We start from the raw sequence: 17,435 nt of genomic DNA, 5'->3' as shown, positions 1-17,435 counted from the left end.
AAAACATTCTCCATTTCACACTCACTTAAACTTGATGTACAAGGTTTGTAGAAAAAGTTGACATCCAGATTTTGTGGAAGAGACTGCTGTAAGCTACTGAAGCATGATTGGTTGACTTGAAGTTTACTAAAACAATAACAGTTCTAGGCACAATATAATAAATTGTTCTTCTTTTTAAAGGGATGGAGAAAGAAAAAGTATGAGCACTGAAAGGTATGCCTCTTTAATATTGAAAAAACCCTAATCACTAAACCTACTTAATGCTAAGTAGTGTATACTTTTCTTAGTCATATAATTTAGTTGGGTACTTATATGTATTTAAACACCACATATACAACAAGCTCACTAAATCAGATTCATGCTTTCATTATTTCTTTTTCCTTGGGTTCAGAATACTATGGAGGTACTTCTGTTGGTTTGTGTGTTCTCTTTTCTCATTATCTGATTCTCCTAATGCTTTCAATACATCAAAGAGGTCTTTAAGCCATAGTATAGGGTGGAAATATGTTAAGGGCTTGAATTTTTTTTTCACGTTCCAGTTTAATGTCAGTGTCAGTCTAGTAGCCTGCAGTCACATGCATAGCAAGTATAGTATAAAGTAAACTTGCAAAGCAGACAAAACTTTTGTGTGGTTAACTAAAACTGGTTGTGTTTCTAACCAAGTTTTAACCAGTGTGAAGTTCCTTAAGAAGGTGGTGTGTGTCACTTCCAAAAGTTCACTTTTAAAAAGAGAATACTGCAAGGAGAATCTGTAGAGCACCATAATAATTATCCCTACCCTCACGTGTCATCTCTTAGAAAAGAGGAATCATAGACTCATTAAGGTTGGAAAAGACCTCTAGGATCATCAAGTCCAACCATCAACCCAACACTACCATGTCTCCTAAACCATGCCCTGAAGTGCCACGTCTACGCATCTTTTTAAATACCTCCAGGGATGGTGACTCCACCACCTCTCTGGGCAGCCTGTTCCAGTGCCTGACCATTCTTCCAGTGAAGACATTATTTCTAATATCAACAAGAAAAGATTTTTATTTCTATTGAGACTTAGTAGTTGTGGGCAGCTTAAGCGAGCCCTGTAAGGTCTGATACCACCAGGGATGAGAAATTATGGCTGTAATCTTGTGTTGGCTTGCAGGTAGGCAGCTAACCTGGGTAGCCTGTTGTACCTTCCTGCTTTTCTTTCTTCCTTCTTTTTTCCATACAGGAAACAGTTTTAGACCAGAGATGTCAGTGGGCTGCTGAGATCACAAAACTGGTTTATACTGGGGGAAGAGATAGGCCTGAAATAGCATTCTCTCTGTCCTGCCTCTTCCAAACTTAGGACTTTCGCAGCTTCCCAATTACTGCAGCATTGCAATGCTGTAAATCACCACAGCATTGCCAGGATAACATGAGTTACTCCTTAGATAGTGGCATGAGACCCACAGTAAAATATTCATCCTGTTAGTTTGGCAGCATGGAAACTGCCAAATTCCCCATAAGGGAATGCAAATCATAACAGAGGATGACTTTTCAATAAGATCAGGTGAACCTGAATATCATTTACAGATGTGAAATCCAGTGTGACTATAGGGACTTTACACTTGTAAATATAAAGCCTGGCATGAAACAGTGGATCTGTGAGACCTTTCCAAAAGCATCTAGAGCTGTAAGTTTTGCTTCCCACTTCTCCTAAAACCACTGCTAACTGAAGGCTGCCTTTCCACTCGTTATTACTAAAGAGCATATGCCCAACAAAAAAAAAAACAATACTGTAATTCCCCTGCTAAGAAGCTCTAGCAAAGGCAGTTAGCAACGTTTTTGGCAGAAGGATAGTTTTTTCTCCATTGAGGCTAGACATAATTATCCTAGCTGGCATCTTTTTCTTAGCATCTGCATTATTTATTTCTGATACTTGGCTCTGATGTTGACTTTCTAATCCTTCCTTTCTTCTGATGTTACACAGCATTGTATGAAGGTGATTAAATAGAAATAACTTGGCTGGCTCCATTAATTCAGTTGGTGTTAGTTTTCTCTTTTGCAAATATTTAAGCATTAATGACCTTAAATCTGATACATTTTCAAATAGTGCATGGAAAATTGAAAGCCAAATTATTTCACTATTTGAAGGGCTTTGCAAACATTTTGAAACCCATAAATGTGCACAAATCTTTCTGTATAATATTCAGATTCATTTGTCCTTGAAGTAAACACTCAAGCCTATACAACCTTAATGTGATGTAGTTTTGTTTAACTGTACATAAAATACTTTTACATGGCAGACACAGAACAAATTTTAGGATTCATACTGAAAAAGAGATCATATCTTTATCTTAGAACATTCAGTGAACTAAACACAGCAGAAGACCAGTATAGCTTGTGTCGAGAACTCTGCAGAGACCTTGCTCAGGATCTACAGAAAGAGGGACTTAAGGTATTTATATTATTCTCTGTTTACTTGCAAAAAGACAACACTTTACCTGTGAAGTTATTAAATGCAGTGTTAGTGTGAATGCTTTCAGGAGCATCATACCATGCAATCTATCTTCAGAAGTATTCATTCTTTAGTTTGCAGATTTTTAGAATGATTTTTGATATTGTTCAGGTGGCTATCTAATGATATGTGTGGAAAACATTGAACTAATTAATGAAGTTATTTACCATAGAAACATTTTGTGCTAAAAGAAATGTTTACGAACAAGTAAGAGCTGCTTGTCTATGAGATGTGCTTTGGTCACTTGTAACACTGATGTATTTAAAACACTGTGTTTCTCTCCCATATTCATCCAGGATCCAGTCAGTAGCCAATACCGTAGTTTAAGAAGTTCACAGGTCCCAAACTTGTTGACACATTATTCATATTATTCGGTGGTATGAATGGTAGGAACAGTCCCTGTATTCCTTCTCCCCAAATTTCTGTTTATTATGTGGAAAGAACAGTTCATATTTTCTATGGAATTCTTTATGGTAAAGCAGGGAATAGCATTCAAGCCTAAAGGAATTGTGATTAGTCTTCCTCAGCCCTAAAAGATGACAGGTTGAAAGGGAACTCATCGGCTGAGAATGACAAAGGGGTAAGCTTACAAAGGCACCACAACAAAAGGAGTGCCATTTATTTACATTTGGGTGGACACGCTAAATCACACAAATGGTTTGGCAGGTGTTGCCAGGGGAATATCTGTTCCAAACACAGGTGTTGTGTGTGTCTCTGATAGCACCATGCAGGAGGAAGGAAGTTTTCAGCAAATCCTTTATTGTATATCACTTATGCATACTAAGTAGTTTTCCCAGCAAAGTCAAGATATCTGGCACTGAAAGTTTCTAAGTGAGGAAATAATTTTTTGCAGACAGGGTAGAAGTTGTGATTGTAGCCAAAGCATGTAATCTATTGAACATGCTCTGGTGGCAGATGGTCTGCTGGGAACCCTAGCCAAATGACCCAGTTCAGAGAATTGGACTTTGGCAGCTGTTTAGGAGCAAGTGCAGAATCTTGCAGAGAAATTCTTGGCAGTGCCCCATGCTGTATGCAGATAAACACGCAGTCTTAACGATGGCTTTAGGGCCCTTATATAGATGCTATGTAATTATTGTTTCTGTGCTGTATATGACACTCTTAACTTCTCTCCTGTTGTTTTTTTTTTCCTTCTCCTAGGGTAAAACTGTTACCTTGAAGCTAAAGAATGTGAACTTCGAAGTAAAAACGAGAGCTTCAACTGTGCTGTCATCTGTTTCTACTGAGGAGGAAATATTTGCCGTTGCTAAAGAATTGTTAGGAACAGAAATTGATAGTGTTGCTCCTCATCCTTTACGGATAAGACTTATGGGTAAAATATTTCAAACTCATTCTTCCTTTTCAGAGTTAGGTCTCACAGTGTATCAAACTAATAGACTGTACTCTAAAGTAAAACTGGTGTAAATAGATTTATCTTTTCTCTATTAACCCTGATGGTTTTTGCAAAATGAAACAACAGGTCTGGAGTGCTGAATGGTGACTCCAGAATTTTCTACTAGTTGAGGTTGTACTTTTCCTGGAACAACATACACATCAGCATGAGAGTAGAATCTTAATGCCTAGCAATGCTTAATTCTGCGGCCTTAGAATAGCTTTTAAATCTACTTTGCACCACAGCAACAGGTAGTTTCTGTCCATAACCTCTTTTAGAAACAAATGCTTTAAATAAAAGTGCTTATAGATTTGAAGGTGTGATGTTCTACAAGGTTTGAAAATTTCATTCAAAAGTAAAGTATGTGTTTTGATTCTATGACCCGTATGTTTCAGGTGCTTACATGTTCTGCTTGAACCATTCAGTGATAGACAAAACTTATTTGTTTGTGGTATTTGAATGCGCTGAAATAAAAAACGTTTTGGTAGGGAAACTTAATGCAAAACTCTCCTTCAGACTGAATTCTATATAACTATTAAGTTTATAGCCTCATGTTATGGTGCAATCAATTAAAACTTCATGGGTATTGAAATTAATGATATGGTTGGGCAAGTGTTCAGGTCTGATAAAACTGTATGGACCTTGTTATCCATTGTTAGCATTTGCTAACAATTAGATTGTTTTGACAATTTGCTAACAACTAGATTAGCATCTCCATTTAGAGACTTCTATTGAGTGTATATATATCTCAAAAAGTGTCAACTAACAATTAGTATCAAGTTTTCATAAAATTGGTATTATAAGTTTGTTTTTCATCATTAGGTGTACGAGTATCAGGATTTCTAAGTGAAGAAGAGAAGAAGTACAAGCAAAAAAGCATTATGAGTTTCCTAAAATCAGGAAAAGAAGTTGGTTTTCATAGGCTTCAGCCAGGGAATTCCAGCCAAGACTATTTCACAAAAAATTCAGAAGCAACTCCCAGAGGGAGTTTTTTTGATAAAAAGCGAGCTGCGAGGCAACTAAACAGTGAGAATCTTTCTCCAAATGCAACTGTAGGTAAGCAGCTCTTTCATGATAGAAAATCATCAGCAAATTTTGTGGAAGAAACAAAGAAAGTCCCAGATATAGAAAATTCTGATGTGTCTAAGATCTTCACCTGCCCTGTTTGCTTTGAGGAGCAAAGTAGCGATAATTTGGAAGAGCTTAATAGGCATATTGATGAGTGCCTCAATGGGACTGTTGTTAAAGATACTGTGGAAATGTCCAAGATTGACAATTCAAGCAAAAATACACTTAGCTTTCTTACACAATTTAAAAACGAAAATGTTGATGAATGTGAAAAAAATAAAACAGATCAGTTAGCAGAAACAGACCGGTCTGCGAGTACATCTGACAACTCTACTAGCAATAGCACAGAAAAATTCACTCGGGTAATATCTGATAAACTTCAAAGAGAGAGACAGCCTAGCAGTCTCAGTGATATTGCTAGAAGTGTGTGTATGAAACAGTGTCTCTTCCCCAAAAGAATTTCACAAGATGATGAAGACCATTTTGAAAAGACTGAACATACAGAAGAAACTAGCTCGCCCTGTTTCTTCGGAGCCAAAGAAAACAGTGTTCTTGTTTGTCCAGTCTGTAATTCAGAACAAAAAACTACCAGTCTTGTGTCATTTAACAGACATGTTGATGTCTGCTTGAACAAAGGCCTTATCCAGGAGCTGACAGAAAAAAAAGATATTCCTACTAAGACTTATAACATCGAAAACTCAAACAGAGTTGGTGAGTATGTGCATTAGGACGTATTTGATTATTCAAATTATCTTCTTATACAATTAAAATAATTTGGTAACGGTGTACTTTGAACTTCTCAGGGCTTTGAGATTTTTGCAACAAGTTCATCTGAGTAAGGCCTGTGTAAGACTGAACATTTTTTTTTGGAAAAATATCAAATTGGTTCTCATGACAAAACTAGACTTACAAATGTGATGGTAGTTACACAGTGCAGTCTCATTTGCCACAATGGTGGCATAGGAATTACTGCTCATTTCTATAAATTGCATGTTTGCTACCCCCAGCCACGGTCAGAAAGGTGCTTGTAAGGCCCCTGAGATTTAAGTGAAAATGAAAACATTTTCAACCTGGATTGCTTCAAAGCTTAATTTGACAGAAATGTTCTGTTATGCCATGTGCTGGCAAAAACAGAGGGGTGATGAACTAAAGCATAAAGGTAGGAACTTGCAAGCCTATTTTACATCTGGTAGAGTGTATCATGCAACTGCACCTGTAACATGCCAAACCAGTAGCATATTTACTTGAGTATCTTCTCTTTTGGATGAAGAGTTCATCTTAGGCCATAATGAAGGACATGTGCAGGTAGTCAAGTACCTGCTTAAAGTACCTTGTCCCTAATCTAACTTGGGAGCTTTGTAAGAGGAAATCAAAATTGTAGTGTGTTAGAAATATCAGGACACAAGTAAGACTTACAATATGAATCTTTTACATAGAAAATGTTATAAGTATTGTTGATGTTCCATGTACAAACAAAACAGGCTTTGTTGTAAATGAAAACCTTACTGTTGGTAAAGATTCTTTTTTCCTTCTGCAGGATAAAAAAATTAAAAATACAGTTTTCAACAACCTTGAAAGTCAAATATGTTATGCTGAAATATTTCTGAAAACTACAACAAGGTTCAAATTAATGTTAGAATTCATTAAACTAAAGGCTTTTTTCCTTTTAAAAATATCAATATAAACTACAGACTCAACTCAAACTGCAGATAATGTTATCTGCTCCTTGAGACAGATTACATTAGGTTACGTTAAAAAAAACAGCTTTACTCAAAGCTGTTCTTGTAAAAGTTCTACCAAATATGCAATTTCTGTAGCATTCTTTATTGAAGTAATTAATTTTGGTTGTTTCCAACTACTTTTCAGGAGGCTTAAGCAGAGGACAGCAATGCACAAATCCATCACACGGAATAAAAAGGTAAGGGTTTTCTGGAAATCTGAGTACACAACTCATTTTAAAATAATAAAGTTGAGAAAAATATCTGGTGTTGTAAAAGTTGTGTAGGTATGCATTGTATATTTTAACCTCTTACTGGTTTTTTTTCTTTGTTTAACTTTAGGTCTGGACTAACAACTTCACAGTCAGTATCAAAAAAGGCCAAGTCGAGCAATTCCACACATACAATTGAAATGTTTTTTAAATGACTGTGTAGCAACATATTCTATATGAAGTATTTCATAGTGTTTTATGACTGCAAATTAATTTAATGTTGGTGATAGGCTGGATTCAGGTGCCTGTCACTTTGGAGCCATGGTTTGCCTGTGTAAAAAGAACATGATGTTTGAGGTAGAAGAAGAGGTACAACTGAGGTGATTCTTTTTTTTTTTTTTTGAGTAATACTTTTTTTCCCAGTTATTTCTGAGAGTCAAAATTTAGCAAATTTTAGCACTTTGACTTTGTTTATATTGAACATGTGGAACTTTACTGGAGTCACCAGCAGACTCATTAATTTTCTCTGCTGTTCAGCAAACAGAAGAGGGAGATTAGAGCAAGCGGAATCATTGGCTAGGGTGCCACGCTGTGCTTACTGAAGACCCTCATCCACACTGACCTGCTGTCATCTTTGTTGATTATATTGGCCGAGGTAACCATAGTACCTCAGGCTGACAGTTCCTTGGACAGTTCAACACCAAATTTAATTGTGGTATTAGTTGTGTGATAATGAAGAAGAGCTGAGTTGCTCAGTTTCAGCTTACGAATGTCTGTCTTCTCAGCCACAAATTGATCGGTCTCACAGTTTCAGAGGAAAAGAACAAGAATTTAGAGCACAGTCAAGCTTTCATTGTCACTGAAAATGGCTTCAGTGAGAGTTGATGGACCAGCCCTGAAGGACTCATTTTGACGAGATACAGGATGACTTCACTGATTTTAAAAAACATTGATCTGTTGATGAGAGAAGGATTCCTCTAGGCTGGTCAGGCAAATGCTATTTGATCCTTGGCCTTTCCAAACAGACTGAGAACTTCAACTTTCTTCGCAATTGTGAAATTGTTACTGGTCAGTAGCACTAAATTTACTCTAAATAAAAGGTCATGGTGCAATAATAATAGGAAAGATGTGCAAATTTGCAAGATGCTGAACCTTCTTATGGTTTACCGTTCTCATTAAAATTATTTTGTATTTCTGAATATATTTTATTAGTGTATATGCAGAAGAAGGAAGTCGTAAAGTGGAAATATTGAAAATAATCTGTTTAGATTCTTCTGTTCACACCAAATTGCTTAAATGTAGACATAATTAAATATTTATCAGGCAAATAATTTATGATAGCGGCATATTTCTTAAGTTATACAAACAATGTCAAATGCTGTATGAAATATAAACTGCTTTTTAACTGCAAAATCTTTAAAAGAAATGGCTACGATAGAAACATCTGCTTTGTTGTTTAACTGTATTGGAAGTATTGTGGGTTTGCTTGGTTTTTAAACAAACAAATGCATACCTGGTATGTTTTAGATGCCCAGGCTAAGTCCAGAACATGCTTGTTTCCAGACTTGCCAGAATGATTTCACTGTCTCTACCTGCTCATCTGTGTGTTTGCTAGATGCCACTGTACCCACAGCTCTGTCAATTGAATTCATGTCAGTGCTCCCTTACCTGTTTTGGACCAACTCAGCTGGACCAGTTCAGACTATGTAAACTGACTGGGTTGACTTTGTGTAAACCAGTTCAGTGACCATTCAGCGTGAGCTGTTCTGTTGACGGAGGTGGGAGCTGGAAACTTTTGGTAGGAAAGACATAAAAGCAACTGAGGGAACAGTGGCGTAAGATACCACTGCTGTTTAGAAAGTGAACACCTGTCCCTTCATTAGCTTGTATCTCTGATTCAATAAACTGTAGAATTAAGTATTACCTCGTCGTTGCATGTATTTCTTTGCATACGTAAAAATACACATTTTATTACTTAGCAAAAAGTAAACTACTGTTAAGTGCTTGAAAAGAATGAAGTTAGCTTGGCTTAGCCTCAGAAGTTGTCTTACTATGCGTTTAAAAAGAAGTGTCATAGAGTTATCTGAGTGTCATCAAGTTAAACTTGTGGAGTATGTTACAGTTAATGCGGACATAAAACTCACAGTATGATTCTGAGGCCAGAAATGTCTGTCTTTTGAGGTGTGTGTAAAAATATACCCTTTCGGAAAGGTGATTCTGTATGTTTATAGAAAGTGCTCAGTGACGTGATTTTAATGGTTTCCATGTAAATTACTTATTTCAATGCAAAACGGAAGCCTTTCTTTTCCTAGCCCTTATAGTTTCTTATACCACATTTATTACTGGTTTTATCTGAAGAAGGCCTTCAGTACACAATTAAGTATTGCCATAAACTTCAGTGATACGATTTTTCGTCTCATTTCATGTGGAGAGGACTGCGTAAGCCACTGAGATGCCCCCCTAAGAACACAATTGGCTTGAGTTTATCTTGTAAATCCTCAATACCCAAAAACTTACGCTGTAGGCTAGCGTATTCCTACTGAATCTGTTTACTGCTCTCTATAGTAATATCTTCATTTACTTTTGAGTTTTGAAATATCTTGCCTGCAGAAAGTCCTACTATGCTTGGATATCGCAGTGTCCAATTTTTTTTTATTAGTTTTTATTAGTTGCTGGATACCTTAAAATCTTTATTTCCAGAAACTTTCCTGTTAGGAATATATAAATCCTTTGGCTGTTTTGTTCTGAGTTGCTGAAGGTCCACTTTGAAGTGTTAGTAACAGGCAGGAACACCAGCAGGATGGAGTTTGGGCTTGCATTTCTCTGCCTGTAGCTTGATCCATGTTGGAATTATTTGGGGGGTGGTTTATCACATCCCTCTCTCACGCATTGTAGTATGCAGACCCAAGCAGAAGGCTGGAGCCATCAAGGACCATACAGCCTACGAGTGAACCTGGGAGCAGCCTGCAGGTGTCAGAGTTTGTTGTCCAGCTGGTGTTCTGGGGATCTCTGTGTGTCTTTTCTGATTGTCTGAAATTACATGCTACATTTGTATACGTAAAGACCTGTTGAGACTGGGCCTCTCCATTTTATTGTTCTACTTACTGCTCATAAGCAAAAGCAAGTTGCAACAGGTAGCTGTAACCAGAAGGGATATGGGGAGGAATTAGGGTAACAGGGATTCAGGATCCTGCAGTGTTTCATACTTTCAATAAAAGTATACATTTTAATACAGATTAATACACAGTTGAATAAAAACATAATACTTGCTACCTTGACTTTAAATATCCCCTTCCTTTACAGGACATCATCTTTGCTTGTTCCTCTTTCTTCTCTACGCACTATTCAACATGTTTTTGGCTTACTTTACATGTTTTCTTTATATTGGTTCTACTTGTTTATGCATTTATTACTACTGTTATTTTAAATATTAAAAAAAAAAATGCTCTGAGTTCCTGGCAGAGACAGCTTTGTGAAGGCAAGTGAGGAAGATGTTCCAGTACTCCCTTGCTCTGCACTTTATTCTGGATTCTGCATCTCTCTTAGTTCCTGCACCGGTCTTTTCTGCAGGTTGCTGGGGCCATTTAAAGAGTCAAGATTGTGGGAAGTGGTTAGAGGATGTGGTAAACTTGCCACTTGCTAACTTTGAGCACATAAAGTATAGTTGTACTGGCAAAGTTAGTTAAGAGACAAGGGACATGCTGTGAAATAGTATTGCATGATAGTAATTAGAACTGGAAACTAACAGCTGCTGTTTCTAGACTGTATGTAAAATTATGATCCTGGTTTAAAGGTTCATGCTATAACTCATGCTCTGTTTCAAGCTGCAAATCGATTCCTCCTTTGGTGCCAGCTTTGTAGGGAAACCTAATCGTCCAAACAGTTACTGTTGTCTCTCATTTTGAAAAGGAGCATTAATGTTCCAAACAGTCACCATACAGCAATAAAACTCTTCCTCTTAAGAAGTTTCGCTGGAACATTTGACTCACAGGAAGCAAGTAAAAGTGAAACCATCGTGATCCAGCTAGCCTGAAATCAGTCATGTGATCTTCTCTCTCTGGGTTTACTTTCACAGCTTTTGGGTTTTTTTTTTTTCAGCTAAGTAACATTCATCTACTGGTATTACAGTTGATGGAACTGTCTTATCAGACCAGGGTGTATCAAGTGTAAAGATTCTTACACATCACAGCTGGGCTGAACTGAAAATGTTTAAAGGAGAAAAGAACTCTGAAACCTCTTCATGTGTGATAAGCAGAATCTGAGTAAATGGGTTTGTATCCAAATTCGCTCAATTTACAAACTCTTTTGAGTCTTTCAGATGAATTTTACCATGGACATGTACAGTGTTAATAATATTTGAAGGTAAAGCAACTGTGTAATTTATAAAGAAAAAATTATAGTGAAGGAACTAAACTGTGTCTTCAGTTGTGTAAGGCTGAACACTGGTAGTCCTGCATTCTTGGAGCTGCTTTTCCAACATTTATTTTGCAATGTTAGCAATATCAAAGGCTGTTTTTAAATTTTACACAAAAAAACTTGATGCCCTACATCTGAAAGTCATTGTTATGTGAAATGAAATACCAGTGCTGGCTTAAGTAGACCGAAGTAACGGTTCAGAACAGCTGAACCTTTGGGGATGTGGACTTGGACAAAAGCAAATGGAAGTATCGTCTACCTGAAAATGAATAGGCTTGTGACTGGATCAGTACTGCTACTGCGTGTGTGTATTTCTGCCCAAATTTACAGCAGAAGCACCTCAGTCTCGCATCCCCAGGCTGTGTCGTGCTTGTGGGGCGCAGGGACGGTCACCCTCTCCAGGCCAGTGAACACTGGTTGGCAGCAGTGGGAATAACTCCCAGGTGAGGTTTCCCTCTGAACCGGCCTTCAGCGAGCTCCGTAACTACCCTGTAGCCACCTCCACGTAGCCACCCATGGCTCCGGGGGTCCCATGCAAGCTGTGATGCCTCTGTGTGCGTATTTGTGGCACTGCTTTTCAAAAGTGCCTCTCATTTGCGGGGCGATTTGGGAAGCACTTCGGGAGCAAACAGGACTACCTTTTTGTCTGGTGTGTGCATTTGTAGGTGCACGTTGCTATTTGCACGAAGGCTAGCCCCTGGAGAAGACCTGGGGTGGACTGCGTAAGGATGACCCTGGTTGGTGCGTAGCTAGTATTGAGAAAGCCTGTGTGTTTATTACCTGGTTTCTGTTAACACAAACCCCCGAGGCTGCTGTGCGCCTCCCTCCCCCCGCTGCGGGCGCTGCGGCAGGCGTGGCGGGAGGGAGCTGCCGGCGCGGTGCGCTCCACTCAACTCGCGGCCCCGGGAGCCGGTTTGTCAGGGCCAGCGCAGGGCACCTCCCTCCGCGCCCCGGCCCGGGGCCCCTTCCCTCCGGCGCGGAGGAAGGGGAGCCCGGGGCAGCGATGGAGGGGCCGTTCCACCTGCTCCGCGCCGGGGAGGATGCCGTGCGGGGAGCCACGGCAGCCAGCCACGACGGCCGTGAGTGCGCGGGGGTCAGAGGCGAGGCAAGCCCGCAGGCGGCGCTGGCCTTGGGCCCCTTGCTGCCGGCGGGGAGTCCACCCACACACCCGCTTTTTGCCTCAACCAAACAACAAAATGAGCGGTGGGGGTTAAAAAGGAGGAGGTTAAACGTGAGCTGCTTTATATAAGGACATCAGCGAGGGGGTGTGGGGGAGGGGAGCTGGGGTTTGGCACGTCTGTCTTCCGAGGGATAGGTCCTGCGAACTGCTCGGTGCCCCGCTCTGACTTCAGCCGTGAAGCTGTCCGAGGGGGTTCGCTGGCGTTAGTCACATCCCTGGGGCTGAGCGCCTGCCAACAGTTTCACAACTGATGCGGGCCCCCGTTATGGGGGGCACACAGAAATGGGAGGACCTTCTGGCCTCCTTGCACTCGGTGGCACGACTCCCAGTGCCACGGTCTCCAGCTTTCACTCCAAAAACCGGGTTGCGAAAGAAGAGCGTGCTCTGGCGTGGGCTGCAATTAGAGAAAAAGGGTTATTGGTGGAAACTGAGCGGTAATTGTTAAACCCTGCTGTGGCCCTGTCCTGTGATCGCAGTGTGACAGCCAGGAGCTGTTCTCCTGCGCCGTCCTTCCTGCTTCCAGGCTAGCAAAGAGGGCAGATAAAGAAATTAACAAAAAATCACGGTTGGACTTAAGTAGTTTTTCCCATGACTTCTTTGAATTGGAAAACAATTATTTTAGAAAAAGTTTCTTGTGACTTAACAAAATACCTACTATGCCCTAGTCATTTTATTTCTGGTAACAAACAAGAAAACATAGAGAAAACATTAAAAATTATACCAAACTTTTAACTGCAGAGTAACAACTATAGAGTAACAATAATTTTTGTTGTCATTTGAAACTAAACATTGTTATTATTTTTGTATTTGGAGCTCTTCGGCCAATTCAAATTCCTGGGTTTTTTTTTTCTACGTGCTTTTTGAGACAATGACAGTTTCACCTTGTGGATACCACAACAGGAAATTAAAAAGGCGGGGTGGGGGCATTGGAAAGATTTCTATTCTGAGTACTGAAACTTCTGGTGCGCGTTTTCACTACATTGGAAGTCATCCTTATTTGTGGTATTAATGAATGACAGATGGAGGCCACTAAAAGAAGGCATAAATATGAGGAAAGAAAAACTGAAGGTACCCCAAAGCTTGTGTTTCTGTTGAGGAAGGCTTCCTGTTTTCACATCAACAATGCAATTTACTTTTCTGCATCTTTTTACTTCCTTGCCCTTCCAATAGAGGATAAAAATTAGGGTGTTCAATACACTGCAGACAGGGTTCTCTACAAAGAAAATCAACGGATAAAATGTCTGCCTTTAGTTAGCTCAAAAGAAAAATAGAATATAACTTTTATAGTTATAAATATAATGATATAGCTATTATATAACCTGTAGGGCAATAATCCAGACATTTTGTGTGAAGTCAAAGAAAACAACCCCCAAAAAAGACTGATAGCCACAAATAGATAATCAATTGCTGCTGCTCCTTGAAAACAGTGTGATTGCTAGTAATGCAAGGAGTGCCAAATCCTGGAGACCCCAGTTTGGATATAAAGCTTCTATAAATCTGTAGTCAGACAGCTCTATACTCTTGTAATTTCATGCATGAAAAAATCATTTTGCAAAAGCACAAGAGGTTGCGCAGCAAGTCAGTGCCACGGCATGTCTGGATTGTCTCTATTCTTAACTCCTGAATTAAGATGTATTAAGAGAGAGACATTATTAAGAAACATCACACCCAGAGCAAAAGGTCTTCTTTTTAACAGCTTACAGCCAATTCATGACTTCTGGACAGGAGAGAAAAGATCAGCCATAAATTCTTTGTCAGAAGTACAAAAAAACCTGTCCTTGCCGACGCAGATAGGGTAAAGAAACATAATTTTCTCTTGTTTCTTGAAGTCAGTACAAGTAAACTGGTGGGATTTTTCTGGAATGTCCTGAGATGCAACAGCATTTAACTTTGCATCCTTGTGTAAGATACAAGTGTGAGTGTTCATCAGCAGTCAGTAGGAATGAATGTGGCCTAATTATAACTAATTGCAGTTAATTTGTGCCCTACGTTATGTTTCCATGTTTGCCACAAATTGGCTTTGAGCAACATATCCTGTGACCATTGGTTTACCCATGTTTGAAATCAAGGTAGCGGAAAGCTCTGCCAGACACTTTTTTTAGGACGTAGACTATGAAAACTACAAGTGATTCATTTATTCTGCAAAAATCCCTGCTAAAGATGCTGATTTTGCTGCCAGCCACCCCCCTTGTCACAGATGCCAGAGATTGCATTTCTATTTGCAACTGCCTTTTTTTTTTTTCTTTCCTATTTTTTTTTTCTGGCTCTACCCCTATGTTGTAAAACAAGCACGTAATATTCTGTGATTTCCAGACAATTTTGGGAGGATGCTTTTGTTGTTCGAGGTGCTTTGATAAAGTCAAAGGAAAACTGGAAACAGCTTTGCAAGAGCCCGGTTTAATTTCTAGCTCATTTTGTAGAGTACAACTGTGATTATTCCCACTGACGTAACATGTAAAATGCAATTAAGTGGATACCATACTGATTTTCTTCAGGATGCTCTGCAGTCATACTGCCTCAACCTGTATTCTCATGAGGCGTTAATGAACTTAGACATAATGCAGTAGGATGAACTTGCAAGAGAGGCCTTTAAGGACCACGTAATTACTGCAGTTTCTAGTTCAACAGAGTGCCATTCTCTTTGGTGGTATCATTGGACAAGTGGCTTTCAGGCCAAAATATTCTAGACAGAAGACATCTAAGTGATTAAATTGTTAAGTGTGATATTCTAGGAAAATGAAAGTGTTCACCAACATTTTTGCAACTGATTTAACTGCTACACTAATTTCTTCTAAGTGATTAATTAAATGTTAAGGTAGAAACATGAGAAATATGCTGACGTCTAAGTTAGCTAAACAGGTTGTTAGACACTGGAATTTTATTTTCCAAAGTTAGTGAATATGAGGTGTCTAAATGCATGCTGTAGCTACTTTAGTTGACCCAGATGTCCATTTTTGGGGTGAGACATTAAAGGAAGGTCCCAATGTAATAGTAAATTCCACATTGGGGCCAAATTTTGAATTCAAGTGCACACCTTTTTTTTTTTCCCTCTAAAACTCCTGGGGGATTTTTTTGTTGTTGTTTGTTTGCTTGTTTGGTTTTGTTGTTTGTTTTTTTTTTATTCTTCTTTTTTTTTTTATTGGGTCATACCATTTGGTTACTGCTATACATTTTTTTTTCTGTTTTGGTGGTGTGTTCTGTTTAAAAACAGAGCAGCTTCTCCGAGAATAAGAAATAAATGCTGCTGTTTGTATTGTTCACTGCTGTAACTATAAAATGCTTTGGGACCCATTTAGATGGTGAGAGCTTCATAAATGAGCTCTTATTTCTGTGAGCAGTGCAAGTAATGGTAATCCATGCTGTGAAAAGTCTACCTCTATTTGCACTAAAAAGGTGAAACTAGAAACATCAGCCAGATGTCTCTAGAGGAGAAAAATGTAATCCTGGAACACTTCTGTGATGAGAAGCAAATGATTCTCATAGCATGAAATCAGGACAAATAACAGAAGGTAAGAACAGTATGATCTCTTCAGTTGGTTATGCTTATTTTTTTAATTAATACAATTTTTGCGTCATGTTTTCCCACAGTATTACCAGATGAGAGAGATTTTCAATATGCCGCTAAACTGAACAATTTGGAAGCCATGGAAAGACTGTTTAAAAAGAACGTTAATATAAATGCTGTAGATACTGTGAGTATGAAGCATCTGACAGATCACGAATCCGAAATGTGACTCTTTGGGGTCCCACGGTAGAATCCCAGCATGCTAGGCCCATCAACTGTAAGGTGATGGGGCTGCGAGAGTCCCTTTAGGACCTGATTAAGAGACGTTTCACACATCCAGTATGGACAGTAGGATTCACGCAGCATAGCTTACAGGTCTTTGCATATAGCCCATATAGCCACTAGTCTGTGCATCGTATCGGGAGCTAAGAACTTCTGAATTGTGGTCCCTGCTCTAATATCTACTCTGTGTTCTTGCGCGACTAATTTCTTGAGTTCCCCATCTTTCAGAGTGGGAGGACTTAACCTCACAGTCACTTTGAGAATGAATTTATGCTGCTAGCATTACAGATGTCAGTGTGAAGCGTTACTGTTTGGTTTGTATGGAACCACGGGAGCATTCTACCACATACTCTGGCACCAGGCCAAGATCAGAGTTCAGATTTACTGTAGGTAGATAAAAATGCATTTCTTATGCTGACATTAACTCTAGGCCTAAAATCTGAGGATGTATCAAAATAAGTAACAAAATACAGTGTGGTGTTCCACATGAGAAGTAGTTCAACAGAAGTGGAGCAGTTGTGATATTAATCTGGGAGTTGTGGAGAACAGTTTGCTCTCAGTGGCTATGTATAAATCATCTACCTGTGAACATCCTATGCTACTTAATAATGGTGTGTGAAAAACTTTGCTTCCTGTGCTGTAATTTTAGACATATACATGAATAAGTCACCTGATCTGCATAGAAGCATAAGATATAAAATCCAAACTGACTTTTAAAAGTTAACTGGTTCAATCACTTATATATCCTTATATGGAAACTCTCAGTGATTTACGTTAAACCTAGTTATGTACACTTTAACTGGAAGCAAAACCCATCACTGAAGTTTAATTCCATTTAACCAATCCATTTTAAATTCACACCATTAATTACTTTAATGAAAAATTAATCAGGTGTTCCTGATAAGCATTGGGCCTATTCACCTGTGTAAAATTACTCACCGTTTGCAAGGTGGAAGCTTTCATTTACCTAGTAATTACTCAGCCTGTGAAGGTGACTTAATAATGAGTGAGGGAGGAGTCTTGTAATGCCTTGAAGAGATACAGCCAAAAGCAAGGATACCGAAAGCAAATATAATTGCATAGCTCTGGTCCTCAGCTTTTCAAATCAAACCATGTAATAAAATAGTAAACATGGATGCTTCTTGAACTGCGTGCATCTCCTCTAGACAGTATATGATTACTTAATCC

General features: G+C 38.9%; 2 protein-coding genes across 10 annotated transcripts in view; both read left to right on the top strand.

Moving 5' to 3' along the window:
• POLK (DNA polymerase kappa) overlaps positions 1–8,787 on the top strand; it is a 36,605-nt gene extending 27,818 nt beyond the window's left edge. For 7 of the 8 annotated variants that reach the window (XM_064438242.1, XM_064438239.1, XM_064438240.1 and 4 more), the window contains 6 exons: positions 181–213; positions 2,320–2,416; positions 3,635–3,806; positions 4,689–5,645; positions 6,801–6,852; positions 6,995–8,787. In XM_064438242.1, coding sequence (XP_064294312.1) covers positions 181–213; positions 2,320–2,416; positions 3,635–3,806; positions 4,689–5,645; positions 6,801–6,852; positions 6,995–7,079 — 1,396 coding nt within the window. In that variant the 3' untranslated portion in view covers positions 7,080–8,787. The remainder of the gene's footprint in view (positions 1–180; positions 214–2,319; positions 2,417–3,634; positions 3,807–4,688; positions 5,646–6,800; positions 6,853–6,994) is intronic. The other variant, XM_064438247.1, reaches the window with a different exon arrangement.
• Positions 8,788–12,148: 3,361 nt separating this feature from the next.
• Positions 12,149–17,435, top strand: part of ANKDD1B (ankyrin repeat and death domain containing 1B) — a 30,558-nt gene continuing 25,271 nt past the window's right edge. For both annotated transcript variants that reach the window (XR_010370463.1, XM_064437749.1), the window contains exons 1-2: positions 12,149–12,359; positions 16,049–16,152. Coding sequence is in view for 1 of the 2 variants with exons in the window: in XM_064437749.1 (XP_064293819.1) it covers positions 12,284–12,359; positions 16,049–16,152 (180 nt within the window). In the remaining variant the exon portion in view is untranslated. The remainder of the gene's footprint in view (positions 12,360–16,048; positions 16,153–17,435) is intronic.

This window comes from Phalacrocorax carbo, chromosome Z, assembly GCF_963921805.1.
Source record: "Phalacrocorax carbo chromosome Z, bPhaCar2.1, whole genome shotgun sequence".
Lineage (NCBI taxonomy): Eukaryota > Metazoa > Chordata > Aves > Suliformes > Phalacrocoracidae > Phalacrocorax > Phalacrocorax carbo.
This window is presented reverse-complemented; position numbering and strand designations above follow the sequence as displayed.